Raw genomic sequence first — 22,728 nt, forward strand, 5'->3', positions numbered from 1 at the left:
CACCCCGTCTGAGCGAGGGTCCCCACCCCGGGGCATCCTCGCGCCGGCGGTGGGTGCTGGCACCGGCATTTGAAGTTCAGCCGGTGGCGGTGGCACAGCCAGCCCTTCCCGCTCCCAGCGGCGAGCCCCGGCCGGGGGCGAGGATCAGTGCCAGTCCTCGCCGGGGGATGAATGGGGAGATGAACAGAGCCGCTACTGTTGGGGCAGCCCGAGGCCTGCGCTCCGCCTCGGCTTTTCTGGAGATGAGGGGGTGCCCCACCATCCTGCTTTCCGGAAAGGCGAGCGGTCTCCCCCACCATCTCCTCTCCACAGCTAAAAACCGACCCAGCGCCACAGAAAGGCATGGGGATAAATCCTTGTTGTGATCCTGTTGGGTCCCGTGATATTACAAGCCAAGAGAAATGTCCTCATTATTTCCAGAATATTGAAGTCTAATAAATCCCGTCCTGCCTTATAGGATTTATTTCTCCGTTCATTGCTAGGAGACTCAGTCCCGTGTAATCCTATTGCTGCTCCAGGAGGTGGGAGGCAGCTTTCCAAAGCAGGGACCTGGCGGGGCTGCAGGCAGGTGCTGCGGGCAGGAGCAGGCAGCCCTGTCCGGAGCCGCTGATCCTCGCTGGGGATGGCTCCAGCCCCGCAAACGTCCCAGTGCCACCCCCTTTCCCGGGATGTCCCGCTGTCCCAGAGCTGTGCCCCGGCGTGGGTTCACCGAAACGCATCCCGTCCGACAGTTGGGGCATGGCTGGGCCAACGGGGCGTTAATCGGCAATTAGCCAATTAATGTGGCATGGCACGGCACAGCCTGCTCCCCCGGTCCCATGCACGCCCGCCGTGCTCCCCGAACCCCCCCTTTGGGGTCCTCTGACACCTTCCCACGCCAGGACCCAGCGGGAAAAGCCGGGAAAAGCCAGGCCCAGCACAGACAGTCCCCCGCCGACGCAGCGGCAGCCTGCCCGGTGCGGAGCCGGCTGTGCCTGGCTCGCCGGACGCTGGGGACTCTCCCAAAGATAATGACGGACACATGAATATGGCTGGAAATTTTGCTGCCGAAGTGTTTTCCATAGCAACCGTTGCTGGGGCAACCTGCATCCCGAGCAGCATCCATCCTGAAATGCCCAGCCCAGCTGGAGTTGGAGCCGGTGAAGAACCACGGTGTGGGACCGGTGGGGGCCCTCACCATACCCCACCGCCAGCAGCACGGGGATGCTCCGGCTGTGCCGACCGGGCTCTGAGCATCCCCAGCGCCGCAGGGCCCCCGTAACGCCCCACTTTTGATCTTCTTTTTGGCGTTTCATTTTCTTAGAGGTGGGAGAAGCCGAAGGGAGACCTGTTGGTGCCTGTCGCCCCCCGGGCGCTTTGGCTGCGAAAGCAGAGGGGTGCGGGAGCCGTTGCCAGCTCAGGGTGCTCAGCAGATGCAAGCAGCGATTTTGGCTCCGATGCACCAAAAATGGCCGGGATCGAGTATCGACAGGGGACGGTTTGATCTGAGCGTCACCACGGGGAGGGGGAAAAATAAAATCCCTGCTGCTTTAAAGTACCCAAGCGGGGAGCCCGCGGCCCCTCGGTGCCTACCCGAAGCCGTGCGGTGGCAGGTTCACCCTGGGGACGCCCTGGGGATCCCAGGAGAGACCCTCGCTGCCAGCCAGGCGGGCCCTCGCCGGGCTCAGGGTCTGCGAAGCGAACACACCATGGTCTCGTGGGATCGGCTGCGGCGGCAGGAGAGGGGCCGGGGAGCTCGGAGCCCGTTCTGGGAATGCCCACGGGGCTCAGCCCCTGCGCTGTCACCGCTGTCACCGGCAAGAGGAAACCGCGGTCTTCCGGCTGCACCTGCCGGGGTGGCTGCGGTTTGCGGGTGCGACCGCAGTCCCTGCTGCCGGGTATCTCCTACCCTCGGCTGTGCCTCAGTTTCCCTGTCTGCCAGCGATGCATGGGGAACCTGCCTCTGAGCAGGGGACGGTGCGGGGAGGTTGCCGGTGCCGGGGGACGGTGGTGGTGCTTCTCCGGGAGCGGAACGAGCCCCGCTTTTTGGGGAAGGGCATGTGTTTGCAATCTGGCCTTGACTCCGCCACCGCACGCTGGCGTGGCCCAAAGGTAGCCCCCGAGGGCGAGCGCGGCCGAGAGGAAATGCCATGGCGGGGGAAGGCGGGCTGGGAGGCATGTGCACGGGCAGAGGTGCGTTCCTGGCCTGCCTCGGCAAGCGCCGCTCGCTCGCCGGCCCCGCGGCTCTCACGCAGGCTCGCTCGCGGGTCCCGTGCCTCCATGCAGCTCGCACATGTCCTGCAGCTCGTGCAGGCCCATGCAACTTGCATGTCCTGCAGCTCACACATCCGTGCAGCTCGCACACGTGCCTCCCACGAGTTCCCAGCTCGCAGGGAGCCCCGCAGCCGCCCTCCCAGCCTGCTCCCGGCTCCATGCCGATGCCGGCAGCGCCAGAGCTGCAGGCAGGGACTGTGGTTTGACGTGCGGCGGCGTCAAGTCCGGGCTCGACGGCCGTCGAGGCGCCCGCGGGCCACGTGGCCGGGCTGTTGGAACAGGCCAGGCGGGCAGCGTGCCAGCTGCTGCGCTGTGCCATGTGTGCTGTGGTGTGCCGTGGTGTGCCGTGGTGTGCCGCCACCCCGGAGCAGCACCGGCCTGGGCTGCCCCCGCTGTGTGCACACCCCGCCCTGGTGTGCGCTGCCCTTGCACACCCCCCATTGCACACTCACCCCCCCGCCTCGCACACCCATCACACACACAGCCACTGCATCTGCACCCACCCATTACCGGCCCCTTATACACTCCCCTTACACCCCCCTTACACCCCCTTTACACCCCCCTGCCCGTTACACGCCCATTACCTGCCCAGAACACCCCCCGGTTACACACCCGCTGCATGCCTGTTGCACACGCCTGTTGCACCCTTTTCACACACACCTCCCCCTGCTACACACCCGTTACACACACACGTATGTGCCCAAAGCCCATTACACACCTGTAACGCACGCCCCTGCCTGCCACACCCCTGTAATGCCCCATTACACCCTGTAACCCCCCCGTTACACCCCCCTGCCCGTGACACCCCTGTAACACTCCTGTGGCACCCCCTGCCCGTTACACACCTACAACACCCCCATTGCACCCCGTTCCACACCCATCAGATGCCCCCTCACCCCCGTTACACCCCCGGGGCACCCCCACCCCCCCGATATCTCTGTTAGACGCCAAATACACCTCAGTACCCCCCCGGCCTCTGTGCCCCTTGCACACCCGTTGCGCACCCTTTACCCTTTGCACCCCCGTTGCACCCCCGTTACCCTTTGCACACACTTCGCACACCTGCTGCACGCCCATTGCACACCCGTTACCCTTTGCACGCCCGTTGCACGCCCATTGCACACCCGTTACCCTCTGCACGCCCTTTGCACACCCATTACCCTTTGCACACCCGTTGCACGCCCTTTATCCTTTGCACAGCCGTTGCACACCTGATCCACACCCGTTGCACACCCGGTGCACACCCGTTACCCTTTCCACACCCCTTGCACACCCTTTGCGCACCCGTTACACACCCTTTGCACACCCCTTGCACACCCTTTACCCGTTGCACACCCTTTGCGCGCCCGTTACACACCCGTGGCACACACCGTTACCCGTTGCACACCCCTTGCACACCCTTCACCCTTTGCACACCCGTTGCACGCCCGTTGCACGCCCGTCACCCTTTGCACTCCCTTTGCACACCCGTTACACACCCTTTACGCTTTGCACCCCCGTCGCGCCCCCTCTGCACCCCGGCTGCCCCGCGGCGCACCCCCCGCTGCCGGTGCCGGTGCCGGTGCCGGTGTCCCCCCCCCACGGTGCCCGCCCCGCCCCGCCCCGCCCCGCCCCGGCCCCGCCCCGCCCCGGCGCAGCCCCGCCCCCCGCCGGGCGGGCGCAGCCAATGGGGGCGGTCGGGGCCGCCGGGCCCGGGCGGGCACCGCGCTATAATGATCCCTACGGCGCCGCCGCCGCCGCCGCCGCCACCGCGCCGCCCGCCCGCCCCGCCGCCCCCGGCCCGGCCCCGGCCCCCGGCCGACCGGCGCTAGGGCCGGAGCAGCCCCGCGGGAAGATGAACTACCTGGTGAGCGGCCGCCGCGGGCGGGGGCCGACCGGTGCGGGGGGGGGGGACGGACACGGGGGACGCGGACGTGGACGTGGGGCCCGGGGACGCGCGGCCCGCCCCCCCACCCCCGCCCCCAGGCAGGATGCGGGGCCCGGGGTAACGGCTCACGGGGGGCCCCCCCGGCTTTTGCCCCGGTGTGGAGGAGGAGGAGGAGGAAGGCCGCAGGCCGGCCTCCCCCCCCCCCGCCCCGGGGCAGCCGAGCCCCCTCGCGTGACCTTGGCCCAGCTCCGCCGTGCCGCGGGCGGTGAGGCCTTGCCCCACGGCTCTCCTGCCCGGCGGCTGGCTGTGCTCTGGGAGACCCCACCGGGGCCACAGGCCTCCCCGGGCTGCGGTCTCCCTGCCTGGCGGGGTGGGTGCCGGCAGCAGGCAGGGGAACCCAGCAGCAGGCAGCCAAAGCCTCCCTGCCCGGCCGCTGCGGGGAGGCGGGAGAGCCGGCGGGTCCAAGTCCCGCCATCCCGGGCGGTGGCGGGAGCCTGCAGCAGGCTGCGGCCTGTCCCACCGCCGCCATGGCACCGGTAAGTCCCGGCGGAGGCCAGGGAGCTCTGGCAGGTGCCTCCGCGCCGTGGGCCGTGGCACGGGCAAGACGTCGTGGCACAGCCCGTGTCTGCCGTGGGGACGGCTTGGCACCGTGGGCTGGAAGGGGCCTGGGCCCAGCGGTGGCTGGCGTGGGGATGGCTACGGCTACGGCTGACTCACCGCCCTGGCACTTCCTCCCCGGCGGCAGCGGGAAGGGGAGGGAAAGGCAGAGGAGGTCCCCCCGAAACCGGGGAGGCGGAAGGGCCCGGCCCCTTCCTAGCACCACCTCCGGGAAGGATGGGTTGAACTCCAGCAGGGAAGGAAAAGGCGGCTGGAGCGGGGAGATCCAGCCGGTGGGACCCGCTCAGCAAAGCCCCCGGCCCGCGGGGCTCCGTCCCGGCGCTGGGCACCCTCGTCTGCCGGGATGACTCCCCACCGGCCGGCGGGGCCTGGCTCACCGCCCCGGCGCGGGGCTCTCTTGCAGAACGTGCTGGCCAAGGCGCTGTACGACAACGTGGCCGAGTCCCCGGACGAGCTCTCCTTCCGCAAGGGCGACATCATGACGGTGCTGGAGCGCAACACGCAGGGGCTGGACGGCTGGTGGCTCTGCTCGCTCCACGGCCGTCAGGGCATCGTCCCCGGGAACCGCCTCAAGATCCTGGTGGGGATGTACGACAAGAAGCAGCAGCAGCAGCAGCAGCAAGCGCCTGGCCCGGCGCAAGGGCAGGCACCGCCGCAGCCGCCAGTGCCCCAGCCGGCTCTGCCTTACCACCACCAAGGGGGCTACCCCCCGCTGTCGCCCGCCTCGCAGTACACACCCATGCACCCTGCTTATGCCCCCCAAGGGGACAACGTCTACCTGATGCCGGTCCCCAGCAAGGGACAGCAGGGTCTCTACCCGGGCTCGGCGCCCACCGGACAGTTTCCGCCTGCCCCGGCTAAGCAGCTGCCCACCTACCCGAAGCAGACGCCTCCCCACGCCTTCCCCAGCCCCGGCCAGGAGATATACCAGGTTCCCCCCTCCCTGGGCCAAGCGGCGGAGGCGTACCCCGGGGGCTCTGCCAGCCCCCCCCAGGACGTCTACCAGGTTCCTCCCTCGACCGGTCAGGCTCAAGACATCTACCAGGTGCCCCCGTCGTTGGACATGAGGAGCTGGGAGGGGCACAAGCCCCAGGGAAAGGTAGGATGCGGGGGGGGGGGTGGTGGCACGGTTGCGGGGTGCTCTGTGGTCCACGGTGGCGAGTGGGTGCCAGGGCTGTGGGGCTTCGGCTTATCTGCCTGCCACTGGCTCTTGGAGCGGGCAGTCCTTGCGCCCGTCACGGGGGGTGCGTGGGCATCCTTCCCCGCACTGCTGGCAGGAACGGGCGCGCCAGGGGGGGTCCCCGCAGTGGCTGAGGTGCCCCAGTTGGTGTGGGCTACCTGGCTTGGGGCTGGCACAGCATTCAGCACTTGGGTCCTCTTGGTCTCTTGCGTGGGCTCTGCTGGTGTCACCGAGGCACGACAGCCTTGCCTGGGGTGGGCATGGGTGCTAGTAACCCAAGAGCTGCTTGGAGATGCCCCTTGGCCGGACCCTGCAGCTATGGAGGAGGCTGTGGTACCCAGCGTGATGCTGAGCTGTTTTCTTCCTCCCGGGAGCATGGGCAGGGGCAGGCAGCTGGTGCCAGCATGTCCTGGCTATGCCAGGGAGCCTGCCAGCACTTGCCGGTTAGGTTTACCGGTGAGGCAAGGGTGAGCCACCAGCCTGTCTCAGCATGGGGACACTGTCGAGGGCAGCCTAACGGCTACATCCCGGACACCGGGCTCCTCCTGGCTCTGCCCCTTCCCTAGCACGTCATCCCGGGGAAGAGGAGCGAGGTGGTTTTGGCATCACATTTTCCGGGAAGGCTACCCTGACTCACGCCCCTGGGAAGCAGCCGGTGAGCGGGATTGCTGCCGAATCACAGCCAGGGCACGGGGAGCATCCTAAAAGGGAGGACCAGCCCAGCACCTCTGCCGGTTGCTCAGCCCTTCTTGCCCCCCCCTCCCCGGCATCGGCTGGGCAGGGTGCCATGACCCTCTGGGTTTGGTTATTTGGTGCTCTCGTGTCCCCATGGTATGGCAAGGTGGGCACCGAGCCGCGGGCAGGGATCTGCCAACGCCCTGCAGGGCGTTGGCAGATCCCTGCCCGCGGCTCGGTGCCCGAATCGGCCGTTCCCTTCTACACGCCACGGCCGTGCCGGCTGGGCTTTGTCTCTCGCCGAGGCTCGCCGCTATAAATAACCGGTGATATCATCCCCCGTCCCCGGCGTTGCCACAAAAAGCGTGCACGCCCGGCCGGGAGCGCCCTCCCGTGGGCACCGGTTTGCCCAGTGCCGGATGGTCTGGTATGGGATCCGGCACCCATCCTCTCTCCAGCCACATCGCTGGGTTTTGGGGTGGGGGGGAGGATGATGCAGGGTGGGGGGCAGGCTGGGGATGCTCGGCAGTGCCCACCTCATCCCTTTCCCTCTTGCCAGGTCCTGGTGCCCACCCGCGTGGGGCAAGTCTACGTCTACGACTCCTCCAAGGGTGAGCAGGATGAGTACGATTTCCCTCGCCACCTCCTCTCCGCGGGCTCCCAGGAGATCTACGACGTGCCGCCTGTCCGAGGAGGGGTCCCGAGCCAGTTCAGCCAGGAGGTGAGGCTGGTCGGGGGGTGAGGAGGGAGGGGACGTTGCTGGCTCCATCCCCCAGCATGGGAGATGCTCTGGCACAGCCTGGGATCCAAATCTGGGCAAATTACACCCAAAGCTGGGCACACTATGGGCCTCGGGGCTGCTTCTGGTACCTCTGTCCTTCCCAGCCGGTCCCTGGGAGGAGGTGGGTGCCCATGCCATCCATGACACACCGTCCTGTGTCCCCCCCTTCCAGGTCTACGACACACCCCCCATGGCAGTGAAGGGTCCCAACGGGCAGGACCCGGGGCAGGAGATCTATGACGTGCCCCCCAGCGTGGAGAAGAACCTGCACCAAACTGTAAGTGCTGCTGGGAAGCTCCCAGCTTCTCCATATAAAAAAGACACATTTTCACAGTGAGAACAATAATTCACTGGAACAACCTCCCCAGGGATGTGGTGGCGTCCCTGGCACCGGAGGCTTTCAAGGTGCAAGGGGACAGGGTGCTGGATGATCTCATCTAGGGGATGACGTTGGACCAGATGATCTTTCGAGGTCCCTTCCCACCTGGGCTGCTCTAGGATTTTGTGATTCCTGCCCCAAAGGGGACACGGGAGGTCAGGGGTGCTGCGGCAGGGCTGTGTCAGCCTCCCCGGGGCAGGGGCACCCCTGGGGTGCATGGCTTCATCCCGGGACTCACCCAGCACCATCTTGCATGCCCGGAGCTGGCGCTTACGTGCACCGCAGCCCGCCTGCGCATCCACGCGTGACCCAGGCTGGCTCTCCCCGCAGTGCTGATGGTGTCTGCTGCCGCCCTTACAGGTGTACGACGTCCCCCCTCGGTGAGCAAGGACGTGCCGGATGGCCCGGCGCGGGAGGAGACCTATGACGTGCCCCCCGCCTTCGCCAAGCAGAAAGCCTTCGACCCCTCCCGCCACCCCCTCATCCTGGCCCAGCAGGAGCCCTACTTGCCGGAGGATGTCTACGACGTGCCGCCGGCAGCCGGGAAAGGTGCTCCTGAGCTGCCGCTCTCCCACGAGATCTACGACGTGCCCCCCAGCCTCAAGAAGCTGGGAGGATCGGCCTTCCCCTCCCAGGAGGTGTATGACGTGCCCCGGGACCTGCACGCCCCGGGCAAGGGCTCCCTGGACACGGAGGGCGAGTACATCTACGACGTCCCGCCGCAAGTGGACCGTGAGGCCAAGGGCGCCGATGCCAAACGCCTCTCGGCCTCCAGCACGGGCAGCACCCGCAGCAACATCTCCACGTCCTCGCTGGATGTGGTGCCCGTGAAGGAGCCGGCCAAGGGAGCCGGCAAGGAGTTCTCCCTGGACTTGGACGCCGCCATGGAGACGCTGGCCAAGCTCCAGCATGGCGTCGGCGGCGCCGTCTCCTACCTCATGTCCTTCATTGGCGCCAACTGGCGCAGCCCCGAGCACATGGAAGCCAATGCCGCCAGCATCCGTGGGGCAGCCGAGGGCGTCCGGACGGCCCTCCGGGACCTGCTGGAGTTTGCCCGGGGGGCGGTGGGCAATGCCGCCCAGGCCTCTGACCGTTCCCTCTACGCCAAGCTCAGCAAGCAGCTGCAGAAGATGGAGGAGGTCTACCAGGCCCTGGCACGGCACGGCCAAGCGCTGGACGCTTGCCACTGGGCCCCGAGCGCCCTGGCCGGCGGCAAGCCAGGCACGGATGACTTGGAGCACTTCGTCATGCACTCGCGCGGCGTCCCCGATGACACCAAGCAGTTGGCCTCCTTCCTGCACGGCAACGCCTCCCTCCTCTTCAAACGGACAAAGCCGGCGGTGGAGAGCGGTGGCCACGGGCCCCTCACCCCTCCGACAAGGCCAGCAGCATCCAGTCGCGGCCCTTGCCCTCCCCGCCCAAGCTGCTGGCCCAGGAGTCGCCCGACGGGCCCTACGAGAACAGCGAGAGTGGCTGGATGGAGGATTACGACTACGTCCATCTCCAGGTGGGCGCGGGCAGGGGTAGGTGCTCCCCACGGGTGGGTTTTGTGCCGGTGGCTCCCCGGCACAGGGGCATCGGGCAGCTCTGGCTGCGGTGGTGCTTCTGCCACCCACATCTTGCTTTTTACCCTCCGGCTTGAGGAGTGGGGACCAGGGGTGTCCTAGGGCAGGTGGGGGCTCACTCCTGGCAAGGCTGTTGTTGCTGACCCCAATGTCATGCCCCTTTCTTCCCTGCAGGGCAAAGAGGAGTTTGAGAAGACCCAGAAGGAGCTGCTGGAGAAAGGCAACATCATCCGGCAGAGCAAGGACCAGCTGGAGCACCAGCAGGTAACGGAACTGGGGCGGGCGGGCACTGCTGGGCACAGTTTTTGGGTGGGCAGCAGGGTTTTGGCTCCTGCTCCCCTTGTACCCCCTGCCGCCGGTCTGGACCACGGCCCCTCTTGCATGGCTGTCCCCACGGTGGGTTCTGGCTCGCCTCCCATGCCAGCGCTGTGCCGGCGGAGAGGGGCACCAGCACCTTCCTCCTGGAGAGGAGCCTGGCATGGCTGTCCTGGGGCTGGCACTGTCCCTTGCTCTTTTTCCCGGGACACAGCTGTCACCTGGGGCCGGTGGCCACGGCCACCCATGCTGGTGGCTCCAGAGAGGGGAGCGGGCGCTGGCTCGATGGCCGTCCTGCCTCACACCCATCCCTCCCGCAGCTGAAGCAGTTCGAGCGGCTGGAGCAGGAGGTGACGCGCCCCATCGACAACGACCTGTCCAACTGGAGCCCCCCCCAGCACTACGGCCCGGCGCGGGGTGGCGGGGCCCTGTGTCCTGCTGACCGCCAGCTCCTCCTCTTCTACCTGGAGCAGTGCGAGGCCAACCTCACCACGCTCACCAACGCCGTCGACGCCTTCTTCACCGCCGTCAGCACCAACCAACCCCCCAAGATCTTCGTGGCCCACAGCAAGTTCGTCATCCTCAGCGCCCACAAGCTTGTCTTCATTGGGGACACGCTGTCCCGCCAGGCCAAGGCCCAGGATGTCCAGCACAAGGTGATGCACTACAGCAACCTCCTCTGCGAGATGCTCAAGGAGATCGTGGTGACCACCAAGGCGGCCGCCCTCCACTACCCTTCTCCTGGCGCCTCTAAGGACATGGTGGAGCGTGTCAAGGACCTTGCCAACAGCACGCAGCAGTTCAGGATGGTGCTGGGCCAGCTGGCAGCCATGTGATGGCTCCGGGCTGCTGTTCCCTCCCCACGGCCCCCACCCCACCCCAGACATGAATCCCGCTCCGCGAGAGCCCTCTCCGCCCGGTGTAAGCGGACATGTACATAGAGACTCCCACGCGCACCGGGGGCCTGGGGCTCCGCTGGCAGAGGGGTTGAGGGGCTGCAGCCATCGTCCCCCTTCCTCTTCTTCCTCCCTCTGGCCAGAGGCCAGGATTGGTTTCGGAGCTGTGCCCATAATGAAGCAAAGCTGGGAGGTTGGATTCGTGCCCGCTCCCTCCCCGCTGTCCTCTCGCCGTACAAAACCGGCAGCCCTTCCTGGCCTGGAGGCCATCGGGCCCTGTCCCTGTTGAATCGAGACAGGGATGCGCCTGGCAATTTGGGGCGATGCTGTGGTTGCTCCGCTCTGGGGGGTGGGGGGCTCCCGAGCAGTCTCTGGTGGCCAGCAGATTTTAATGGTGTGGAAGCCACCCCTCGGGGTGGGACAGTGTGGCAGGGACAGGTTGTGCTGTCCCCCCTGTGTGGCGGGGGCTGTGGATAAGGGTCCCCAGGAGGGTTAAGGGTGATGGGGGGGGGGGGGGGGCTGGGGGCAGGAGGGGTCTAACCTGTGCATTCTCACGTCTCGGGTTTTGCTACTGTACCAGCTGTAACGGAAACGCAAACCGAAATTGGTGCCTTTTGAACACAGGGGAAGCTTCCGCTGGTTTCCCGAGAGCTACGGAGTTGCAGCCCCCCCAAAACTCAGCCCCCTGTCGTGTCCCCCCCCCCCCAGCAGCATAAAGATTTGCCTAGAAACACCTCCCCCCATCTCCTGGGTATCTGTGTGTGCCTGCTGTGGGGAGGGACCCCCCCCTGGTGAGAGGCTGGGGTGTCCTGTCCCCCCAAAAGATACCACAGCACATGGAGACTGCAGGTGCAAAGGGGTTTATTGGGGGTCCCCAACCCACAGGGGTGGGGACGGGGAAAATGGGGGGTGGCAGTGCAGGGCAGCGTGGCCCCCCCCCCCCCAACCCTCACTCCAGGGGGGTGCTGCTGCCCCCCCCGCTGGTGCTGGGGGTCCCTCAGAGCACCTTTCTGGGGGTTCGTGAGGTTGTGGGGGTCCAGCACAGCCTTGATGCAGTCCATCCTGGCCCAGCTCCTCCAGCAGCAGCGCCCGCTTGCCCAGCCCCACGCTGTGCTCCCCGGTGCAGGTGCCCCCCACCGCCAGCGCCCGCCTGTGGGACGGGGGGGTCAGGGGATGGCATGGGGCCATCTGTCGCCCTGTCCCCGTCCATCCCCTCAGGGTGTCCCCATCCTCACCTGCCCAGGCGCTGGGTGAAGGGGTGGATGTGCCGGGCCTCAGCCGGCTCCTGGGGGTCAAAGATGAGGAGGCAGTGGAAGTTGCCGTCACCCCTGGGGTCATGGCACCCCATGGAGACCCCAAAACCCTACTGACCATGGCACCCCCAGTCCCATGGCACCCCTGCGACCATGGCACAGTTAAGGGGACCCCTAGCACCCTTGGGTCTGCTGCATCCCGGGGGGACCCCTAGCACCTCTAGGACCACGGCACCTCCATGGGAACCTCAGTGCCCCTGGGACCCCAGCACCCCAGCCCCATGGGCTCCAAAGCATCCCCTGCGACCACAGCACACCCAGCCCCATGTGGACCCCAGCAGCACTGGGGCCACGGCACCCCCAGCCCCATGAGCACCCTTGCGACACCCCTGGGACCACGGCACACCCACGGGCACACCCAGCACCCCCAGTGCTCCCAGCATCCTCAGCCCACAGCTGTCCCCAGCACCCCCAGTGCTGCCACCCCTGGCCCCACGGACCCCCAGCTGCTCCCCAGTATGTCGGCACCCACGGTACTGATGGGGAACCAGAGCCCGGTGCCACGCAGGTGGCTGTTGAGGGCCTTGCGGGTGACGCCGGGCTCCACTGTCACTGAGAAGTCCTCGAGGCTCAGCTCCGCGATGGCGTCCATGCGGCTCAGGTCGAAGCAGACGCCGCCCTGGCACGGGGGCACCGGTGCGGCTGGGCATGGTCGGGCACGGAGAGCCCCCAGGCAGGGGCTGGGCAGGGGGTGCCGGGGGGGGCCTGTACCTGCACGGCGTTGACGCCTCCCTCGAGGCCGGTGCCGGTGCCGAAGGGCACCATGGGCACGCGGCAGCGGTAGCAGAGCGCCGCCAGCTCCTGCACCTGCCCCACCGCCTGGGGCCACACCACGGCGTCCGGGGGGCGCAGCTGAGGGCACAGGGCGACACCGCAGCCCCAAGGACCTTCCCCTCTCTGAGCCCCTTCCCCTCCCCAGACCCTTCCCCTCCCCAGACTCTTCCCTCCAGGGGTCCCAGGCCCCAGGCACCCACATGTGCATGGACTTGTCGTGGCCGTGCTGTGCTGCTCGCGCACCGCCATGGCCGTGGAGACGTTGGGAACCCCAACCATGGCCCTCAGGACTCCCTGAAGTTGGGTGGCAGTGGGTGCTAGCGAAGGGGGTGAGGACCCTGTCAGGGCAGGGGCAGGAGGTTCTGGCCTGGTGGCCAGGGGCCCAGGACCCCCACCCTCAGCTGGGGTTGTGGGATCACTCTGGGGACCCCATCCATCTGTGCCCCACAGGACCCTTGTGCCTCCGTCCAGACTCACCTTGGAGCAGCAGCTCCGGCGCCCCAGGGCCCCCCCCAGCCCCAGCACCCGCTGCAGAGCCATGGCGGGGACGGCCAGCACCCAGCCACAGCCAGGACCAGGACGCTGCCCTCCCCGCCCCGCTGGCCCTTCCTTCCCCTCCCGCCGCCGCCGGCACCGCCACGTTAAGGTGGCTCCGGCTGACGGGGCTGCAGGGCTGGGACACGGGTCCCCTCCCAGCTGGGGGGCCTGTGCCTCCAGCACCCGTGCCGGGGGTGCCCATGCCGGCCACGCGTCCCCACGGCTGACCAGGTGTCTCCACACCCGACCTTATCCCACGTGCCGCCCAGGTGTCCCCACACCCCCCACTGTCCCCACGCCAGGCCACGTGCCCCCGTGCCTGGCCGGGTGTCCCCGTGGGAGTCCACACGCTCCACACCTGGCCTCCTGTCCCCACGCCTGGTGTACAGCCGGCTGTCCCCGACCTGCTCGGGTGTCCTTGCACCTGGCCATGTGCCCCTGCCTCACTCAAGTGTCCCCAGGGGAGGCCACATGTCCCCATGCCTCCTGCCCTCCTTGACCAGGGGTCCCTAAGCCCGGCCAGGCATCCCCGTGGCCCGGCCTCTGTCCCTGCGCTCGGCCATGTGTCCCTGTGCCAGGCCAGGGTCCCTGACCCCGTGGGAGGCCACGCGTCCCCGTGCCTCCAGCCCTCCCGGCCAGGTGTCCCCACCCGGCCAGGCGTCCTCATGCCCCCCGGCCTCACGTCCCCATGCCCGGCCACATGTCCCCACCAGCCAGGTGTCCCCGTGCCTCCAGCCGTGCCGGCCAGGCGTCCCCATGCCCGGAGACGTGTCCCCAAGCCCACCGCATGCCCCCGGCCCCAGCCACGTGCCCCCCCTCCCGCCCGCTGCCCCACGCCCCCCCTCCCGCCCGTCCCGGTGCGGTGGCGAGGAGGCAGCGCGGTGGGGGTGGCAGCGTTTATTGCCGGCCTCAGTTGGCCGCCAGGATGGAGTCGATCCAGCTGCGGAGCTTGGTGACGCGGGCGTAGACGCCGGGCACGTTGGGGTCGCAGGTGCTGCTGCCCCAGGAGACGATGCCCACCAGGGTCCAGGCGCCGTCCTTCTGGCACACCAGCGGGCCCCCGGAGTCGCCCTGCGGGCAGCGGGTGAGCACAGGGGCTGGAGGCCGGGGGCCGGGGGGCGGGGGGGCCGGGGCACCTACCATGCAGGAGGAGGCACCGTCGGCGCCAGCACACACCATCACGTCGGCGATGCGGTACCCCCAGTACTGCTTGCACTGCTCGTTGGTGAGCAGGGGCAGGGCCACCTGCTGCAGCACCGCCGGCGTCTCCGAGGCTGCGGCGAGCGGGGCGGCATCAGCGCCGGGGACGGGGACAAGGATGGGAATGGGGACAGGGATTGGGACGGGGATGGGGATTGGGATGCGGACAGGTACGAGGAGGAGAGGAGGATGGGGATTGGGATGGGGGCGGAGATGAGGACAGGAATGGGTGAGGGTTGGGGACTGGGGATGTGGATGAGGAAGGGGACGGGGATGGGGATGGGATGGGGATGGGGATGGGGTTTGGGGATGAGGATGGGGAATAGGATGGAGATGGGGATGGGGACAGGAAAGTGCAGTACCGTTGGGGTCAGTGAGCCCCCAGCCGGTGGTGACGCAGGTCATGCCCCCCGGGAAGACGTCGGTGCCTTGGGCAGGCAGACGGGGACACGCGGGCCGACAGCCGCGCCGGAGTGGCCAGTTTGAGCAGGGTGATGTCGTCGCGGATGGTCAGCATGTTGAACTTGGGGTTCTTGAAGACCTGGAGCAGGCGGCACCGCTCCCAGCGCCCACACCTCCAGCCAGGGCGCCGGGCACCGGCGACTCCACAGGGACCAACGGGGACCATGGGGACTGATGGGGACCCCGGGACCGATGGGGAGCCCAGGGACTGACGGGATCCCGGGAAATGGCCCTGTGGGTCCCGAGCTGAAAGGGTCTCTGGGGTGCAGATCCAGCCCTTGGGCACAGGGGAGCAGGGACGTGGTGGGGACTCACGGGGACCCCAGGGAGCAGACTCCAAGTCCTGGGCTGATGGGGACCCAGGGAGCAAACTCCAGCCCGGGGCACATGGGTGACAGGGACGCCCCAGGACGCCCTAGGGAGCAAGGACACCAACAGGGACCAGGGACACCCCAGGGACCCGGGACACCCCAGGGACCGGGGACACCAACAGGACTCAGGGGCACCCTGGGGCGGGGCAGCCCCCAAATCCCCGGCTGAGGCGTACCCAGGGAGCTGGTGACAAGCCCAGGCACCGATGGGTGCCAGGGAGCAGGGAGCAGGGGCCAGACCCCAGTCCTCAGGAAGACGGGGCCACCCATGAGCCCGTGTCCCACCCGGGGTTGCTGCTGGCTGGGACCTTGGGGCTGCTCAGGGCCCCGCAGGGCAGCCCCCAGCCCGGGCCACTGGGGAGCAGGGACAACCCCGGTCACATCACCTGCAGGATGAAGGGGACCCTGGGGGCCTGAGCCCCATGCCTCGGGGGTCCTGGGGACGGAGTCCCGACCCCCGGGACGAGGGGAACAGGGACACCCCAGGGACCCTGACCCTCAGGATAAGGGGAACCAGGGACCCCTGGGGACCCGACCCCCAGGACAAGGGGGACCAGACCCCCAGGGTTCCCTGTGTGGCCGTGGGGCCCCGCAGGCACATGGCCCCCGCCCCGGCGGTACCTTCTCGATGGTCAGCTTCTGCTGAGCAGGGGAGGGCGAGTCCTGGTCATATGCGCCCACCACCACGACGTCGGTGGTCCTGGGCACGGGCAGGCCATGAGCACCAGGCACCGGCACAGGGATAGGGGGTTCCTTGGGGACCCCGTGCCCGTGCCCAGCCCCAGGCCGGCTGGCGGCACAGCCGGTGCCTACCTGACGCCGCAGTGGGCGGCGGTGACCACCCAGTTCTCGCTGATCAGCGACCCGCCGCAGAAGTGGAACCCGTTGGAGTGCTGGTTGGGGAGAGCTGCCGTCAGCACCCAGCACCGCCGGCACTGCCACTGGGGTGCTCTGTGCCCGGCCCCTGCCCCAGCACCCAGCACAGCACGCACCAGCACGGCACCCACCCTGCTGCGGCACTCACCTGGGGAGACCTGCCATGGCCAGGACCCCGGCACCGCCGGCTCCCCGTTGACGATGCGGGTGTAGCCACGGATGACAGGCGTGATGGCGGGCACACCGCAGCCTGTGGGGCACAGGCAGCCGTGGGACGGGGGCTCCAGCTGCCCGGCCCCACAGTCCCCCCCATCGCTGCTCCTCTCCGAGCCCCCGAGCCCCCCCCGCCAAGCCCCACAGCCCCACGTACTCTCCAGGGAGAGGGTGGCACGGGCAGAGCCCGCCAGCGCCAGGCAGCTCAGCAGCCACAGCAGAGCCATTGCTACTCGTGGGGACAGACCCTGCCCAGGGCTCAGCGCCTCTTATACCTGCTGCTGGGCACGGCCCCGCCGCTGGCCTTGCTGCCGCAGCCTTGGGAGATAGCGTGGCACCCAGCACGGTGCCAGAATGGGGCCTGGGAGGGTGGCACCTGGAGCCGGTGGCCTTGGTCAGGGCTGTGGGACGGTGCTGGTGGGGTCTAAGTGCTGGCTTCAACATGTTCCTTGGCCTGGTGCATGGGGCGGGCTGTCACCGGGTCACAGGGTGGTTAAGGTTGGAAGGGACCTTGGAGCTCACTGGGTCCAGCCCCAGCAGGGCCACCCAGAGACCACATCCAGGTGGCTTCAGAGTATCTCTGTGGCTGGAGACTCCACAGCCGCCCTGGCAACCTCTGCTGATGCTCGGTCACCCCACAGTGAAAATGCGTCTCCTGACAGTCAGAGGAACCCTCATGCCTGTCAGATTGTCCCATCGCCTCTGGTCCTGGTCCACCAGTGGAAAGAGCCTAGCTCTGTCCCATTGCACCCTCCTTCTACTGCCATCAGAGATGCCTCTGTCCCTTCCATACTCACTCCAGTATGTCCCTGTCACTGTTGTACTGGGGAGCCCAGCACTGGACCCAGCACTCCAGGGGTGGCCGCCCCCTCCCCAGCGTGAGCAGGGGCAGGCTCCCTCCCTTGACCTGCCAGCAATGCTCTGCCTTCTGCAATGGCTCTGCTGTGGCTGCTGAGCTGCCAGAAGGGCCCATGGCTGGCGCCTGGGCAACCCAGTGCCCACCAGCACCAGGGGTTTGGTTGGCAGAGTCTTCCCAGCCGCTGCCCAGGCTGGGGCACGGGGTCCCTGCTCATCCCCAGGGCCAGACCCCCAGGGCACCCAGGGGTTGGGCAACGGCCATGGTGCCAGGGCTGGCACAGTGCCGGTGGCACTGTGCCGGGTGCCACGCTATCTCCCAAGGCTGCGGCAGCAAGGCCAGCGGCGGGGCCGTGCCCAGCAGCAGGTATAAGAGGCGCTGAGCCCTGGGCAGGGTCTGTCCCCACGAGTAGCAATGGCTCTGCTGTGGCTGCTGAGCTGCCTGGCGCTGGCGGGCTCTGCCCGTGCCACCCTCTCCCTGGAGAGTACGTGGGGCTGTGGGGCTTGGCGGGGGAGGCTCGGGGCTTGGAGGGGAGCAGCGATGGGGGGACTGTGGGGCCAGGGCGGCCGGAGCCCCGTCCCACGGCTGCCTGTGCCCACAGGCTGCGGTGTGCCCGCCATCACGCCTGTCATCCATGGCTACACCCGCATCGTCAACGGGGAGCCGGCGGTGCCGGGGTCCTGGCCATGGCAGGTCTCCCTCCAGGTGAGTGCCCGCAGCAGGGTGGGTGCTGTGCTGGGTGCGTGCTGGGCTGGGTGCCGGGGCAGGGGCCGGGCACAGAGCACCCCAGTGGCAGTGCCGGCGGTGCTGGGTGCTGACGGCAGCTCTCCCCACCAGCACTCCAACGGGTTCCACTTCTGCGGCGGGTCGCTGATCAGCGAGAACTGGGTGGTCACCGCCGCCCACTGCGGCGTCAGGTAGGCACCGGCTGTGCCGCCAGCCGGCCTGGGGCTGGGCACGGGCACGGGGTCCCCAAGGAACCCCCTATCCCTGTGCCGGTGCCTGGTGCTCATGGCCCGCCCGTGCCCAGGACCACCGACGTCGTGGTGGTGGGCGCATATGACCAGGACTCGCCCCCCTGCTCAGCAGAAGCTGACCATCGAGAAGGTACCGCCGGGCGGGGGCCATGTGCCTGCGGGGCCCACGGCCACCACAGGGAACCCTGGGGGTCTGGGTCCCCTTGTCCTGGGGGTCAGGTCCCCAGGGGGTCCCTGGTTCCCCTTATCCTGAGGGTCAGGGTCCCCTGGGGTGTCCCTGTTCCCCTCGTCCCGGGGGTCGGGACTCCGTCCCCAGGACCCCCGAGGCATGGGGCTCAGGCCCCCAGGGTCCCCTTCATCCTGCAGGTGATGTGACCGGGGTTGTCCCTGCTCCCCAGTGGCCCCGGGCTGGGGGCTGCCCTGCGGGGCCCTGAGCAGCCCCAAGGTCCCCAGCCAGCAGCAACCCGGGTGGGACACGGGCTCATGGGTGGCCCCGTCTTCCTGAGGACTGGGGTCTGGCCCCTGCTCCCTGCTCCCTGGCACCCATCGGTGCCTGGGCTTGTCACCAGCTCCCTGGGTGCGCCTCAGCCGGGGATTTGGGGGCTGCCCCGCCCCAGGGTCCCCTGAGTCCCTGTTGGTGTCCCCAGTCCCTGGGGTGTCCCGGGTCCCTGGGGTGTCCCTGGTCCCTGTTGGTGTCCTTGCTCCCTAGGGCATCCCTGGGGCGTCCCTGTCACCCATGTGCCCCGGGCTGGAGTTTGCTCCCTGGGTCCCCATCAGCCCAGGACTTGGAGTCTGCTCCCTGGGGTCCCCGTGAGTCCCCACCACGTCCCTGCTCCCCTGTGCCCCAAGGGCTGGATCTGCACCCCAGAGACCCTTTCAGCTCGGGACCCACAGGGCCATTTCCCGGGATCCCCGTCAGTCCCTGGGCTCCCCATCGGTCCCCGGGGTCCCCATCAGTCCCCATGGTCCCCGTTGGTCCCTGTGGAGTCGCCGGTGCCCGGCGCCCTGGCTGGAGGTGTGGGCGCTGGGAGCGGTGCCGCCTGCTCCAGGTCTTCAAGAACCCCAAGTTCAACATGCTGACCATCCGCGACGACATCACCCTGCTCAAACTGGCCACCCGGGCGGCTGTCGGCCCGCGTGTCCCCCGTCTGCCTGCCCAAGGCCACCGACGTCTTCCCGGGGGGCATGACCTGCGTCACCACCGGCTGGGGCTCACTGACCCCAACGGTACTGCACTTTCCTGTCCCCATCCCCATCCTCATCCCCATGCCCATCCTCATCCCCATCCCTGTCTTCATCCCTGTCCCCATCCCCATCTCCATCCTATTCCCCATCCTCATCCCCAAACCCCATCCCCATCCCCATCCCATCCTCATCCCCATCCCCATCCCCATCCTCATCCCCAAACCCCATCCCCATCCCATCCCATCCTCATCCCCACCCATCCCCATCCTCATCCCCAAACCCCATCCCCATCCCCATCCCATCCCCATCCCCATCCTCATCCCCGTCCCCTTCCTCATCCACATCCCAGTCCCCAACCCTCACCCATTCCTGTCCTCATCTCCGCCCCCATCCCAATCCCCATCCTCCTCCTCCTCCTCGTACCTGTCCGCATCCCAATCCCCATCCCCGTCCCATCCCTGTCCCCATGCCCATCCTTGTCCCCGTCCCCGGCGCTCATGCCGCCCCACTTGCCCGCAGCCTCGGAGACGCCGGCGGTGCTGCAGCAGGTGGCCCTGCCCCTGCTCACCAACGAGCAGTGCAAGCAGTACTGGGGGTACCGCATCGCCGACGTGATGGTGTGTGCTGGCGCCGACGGTGCCTCCTCCTGCATGGTAGGTGCCCCCGGCCCCCCCGCCCCCGGCCCCCGGCCCTCCAGCCCCTGTGCTCACCCGCTGCCCGCAGGGCGACTCCGGGGGCCCGCTGGTGTGCCAGAAGGACGGCGCCTGGACCCTGGTGGCATCGTCTCCTGGGGCAGCAGCACCTGCGACCCCAACGTGCCCGGCGTCTACGCCCGCGTCACCAAGCTCCGCAGCTGGATCGACTCCATCCTGGCGGCCAACTGAGGCCGGCAATAAACGCTGCCACCCCCACCGCGCTGCCTCCTCGCCACCGCACCGGGACGGGGGGGGGCGCGGGGCAGCCGGGCGGCTGGGGGGCACGTGGCTGGGGCCGGGGGCATGCGGTGGGCTTGGGGACACGTCTCCGGGCATGGGGACGCCTGGCCGGCACGGCTGGAGGCACGGGGACACCTGGCTGGTGGGGACATGTGGCCGGGCATGGGGACGTGAGGCCGGGGGGCATGAGGACGCCTGGCGGGTGGGGACACCTGGCCGGGAGGGCTGGAGGCACGGGGACGCGTGGCCTCCCACGGGGTCAGGGACCCCTGGCCCGGCGCAGGGACACATGGCCGAGCGCAGGGACAGAGGCCGGGCACGGGGATGCCTGGCCGGGCTTAGGGACCCCTGGTCAAGGAGGCAGGAGGCGTGGGGACATGTGGCCTCCCCTGGGGACACTTGAGCGAGGCAGGGGCACATGGCCAGGTGCAAGGGACACCCGAGCAGGCTCGGGGACAGCCGGCTGTACACCAGGCGTGGGGACAGGAGGCCAGGTGTGGGAGCGTGTGGACTCCCACGGGGACACCCGGCCAGGCACGGGGGCACGTGGCCTGGCGTGGGGACAGCTGGGTGGGTGTGGGGACACCTGGGCGGACACGTGGGATAAGGTCGGGTGTGGAGACACCTGGTCAGCCGTGGGGACGCGTGGCCGGGCATGGGCACCCCCGGCACGGGTGCTGGAGGCACAGGCCCCCCAGCTGGGAGGGGACCCGTGTCCCAGCCCTGCGGCCCCGTCAGCCAGAGCCACCTTAACGTGGCGGTGCCGGCGGCGGGGGAGGGGAAGGGAAGGGCCAGCGGGGCGGGGAGGGCAGCGTCCTGGTCCTGGCCGTGGCTGGGTGCTGGCCATCTCCGCCATGGCTCTGCGGCGGGTGCTGGGGCTGGGGGGGCCCTGGGGCGCCGGAGCTGCTGCTCCAAGGTGAGTCTGGACGGAGGCACGAGGGTCCTGTGGGCACGGAGGGATGGGGGGGTGCTGAGGGCAAGGGCTCCTGGTGTAGCCCCGTGTCCTCGGCTGTGGTGAGGGTCCCAGGCCCATGGCCCCCAGGCCGGACCCTCCCACCCCAGCCCTGATGGTGCCCTCGCTCTCCCCACCCCCCAGCAGCGCCCACTGCCCCTGACTTTGTGGAGGCCCTGAGGGCCGTGGTTGGGGGTCCCAACGTCTCCACGGCCATGGCGGTGCGCGAGCAGCACGGCCACGACGAGTCCATGCACACGTGGGTGCCTGGAGCCCGGGACTCCTGGAGGGAAGAGTCTGGGGAGGGGAAGGGTCTGGGGAGGGGAAGGGCCATGGGGAGGGAAAGGGTCCTTAGGGAGGAAAAGGGACATAGGGAGGGGAAGGGTCCTGGGGAGGGGAAGGGCCATGAGAAGGGGAAGGGTCTGGGGAGGGAAGGGCCATGGGGAAGGGAAGGGGCAATGGGGAGGGGAAGGGGCAATGGGAGGGGAAGGGGCATGGAGAGGGGAAGGGGTGTAGGGAGGGGAAGAGTCCTGGGAGGGGAAGGGCAGTGGAGAGGGAAGGGTATGGGCAGGGAAAGGGTCTGCAGAGGGGAAGGACCATGGGACAGGGGAAGGGTCTCGGAGGGGGAGGTCCGTGGGCAGCGGTGTCACCCTGTGCCCTCAGCTGCGCCCCCCGGACGCCGTGGTGTGGCCCCAGGCGGGGGCAGGTGCAGGAGCTGGCGGCGCTCTGCTACCGCTGCCGCGTGCCCATGGTGCCCTTCGGCACCGGCACCGGCCTCGAGGGCGGCGTCAACGCCGTGCAGGTACAGGCCCCCCCGGCACCCCCTGCCTGGCCCCTGCCTGGGGGCTCTCCGTGTCCAGCCCATGCCCAGCCGCACCGGTGCCCCCGTGCCAGGGCGGTGCGTCTGTCTGCTTCAACCTGAGCCACATGGACGCCATCGCGGAGCTGAGCCTCGAGGACTTCTCAGTGACGGTGGAGCCCGGCGTCACCCGCAAGGCCCTCAACAGCCACCTGCGTGACACCGGGCTCTGGTTCCCCGTCGGTACCGTGGATGCCGGGGCACGGGGGAGCAGCTGGGGGGTCCGTGGGCTGGGGTTGGCAGCACTGGGGTGCTGGGGACACCTGTTGGGCTGAGGATGCTGGGAGCACTGGGGGTGCTGGGTGTGCCCGTGGGTGTGCCGGGTCCCAGGGGTGTTCAAGGGTGCTCATGGAGCTGGGGGTGCTGTGGCCCCAATAGTGCTGGGGCCCCTGGGGCTGGGGGTGTCATGGTCCCAGGCCTACTGGGATGCCCATGGGTTTGCCGTGGTCCCGGGGGTTGCTGGGGAGCCCACGGGGCTGGGGTGCTGGGGTCCCAGGGGTGCTGAGGTGCCCATGGGGTGCCATGGTCCCAGAGGTGCTGGAGGTCCCTCTGGGGTGCTGTGGTGCCAAGAGGTGCTGAGGGGCCACCTTGGGTGTGCCATGGTGCCAGGGGTGCTGGGGTCCTCATGGGACTGGGGATGTTGTCATCCCAGAAGGTGCTGGGGGTGCCCATGGGTGTGCTGTGGTCCC

At 68.7% G+C, this 22,728-nt stretch overlaps 2 protein-coding genes and 2 pseudogenes across 2 annotated transcripts in view; 3 read left to right on the top strand and 1 right to left on the bottom strand.

Moving 5' to 3' along the window:
- Positions 1–22,728, top strand: part of CFDP1 (craniofacial development protein 1) — a 99,040-nt gene that overhangs the window by 71,546 nt on the left and 4,766 nt on the right. The window lies entirely within an intron of this gene.
- The window catches only part of LOC127021089 (breast cancer anti-estrogen resistance protein 1-like), a 44,131-nt gene continuing 25,442 nt past the window's right edge, over positions 4,040–22,728 (top strand). Inside the window, 8 exon segments of the mRNA XM_050904024.1 lie at positions 4,040–4,099; positions 5,142–5,837; positions 7,153–7,314; positions 7,547–7,655; positions 8,114–9,106; positions 9,109–9,260; positions 9,493–9,582; positions 9,954–10,722. Of these exon segments, the coding sequence (XP_050759981.1) occupies positions 4,088–4,099; positions 5,142–5,837; positions 7,153–7,314; positions 7,547–7,655; positions 8,114–9,106; positions 9,109–9,260; positions 9,493–9,582; positions 9,954–10,469 (2,730 nt within the window). The 5' untranslated portion in view covers positions 4,040–4,087 and the 3' untranslated portion in view covers positions 10,470–10,722.
- Positions 14,063–16,502, bottom strand: LOC127021096 (chymotrypsinogen 2-like; annotated as a pseudogene).
- LOC127021097 (chymotrypsinogen 2-like) lies at positions 17,546–20,177 on the top strand (annotated as a pseudogene).

This window comes from Gymnogyps californianus, chromosome 12 (assembly GCF_018139145.2).
Source record: "Gymnogyps californianus isolate 813 chromosome 12, ASM1813914v2, whole genome shotgun sequence".
Taxonomy (NCBI): Eukaryota; Metazoa; Chordata; class Aves; order Accipitriformes; family Cathartidae; genus Gymnogyps; species Gymnogyps californianus.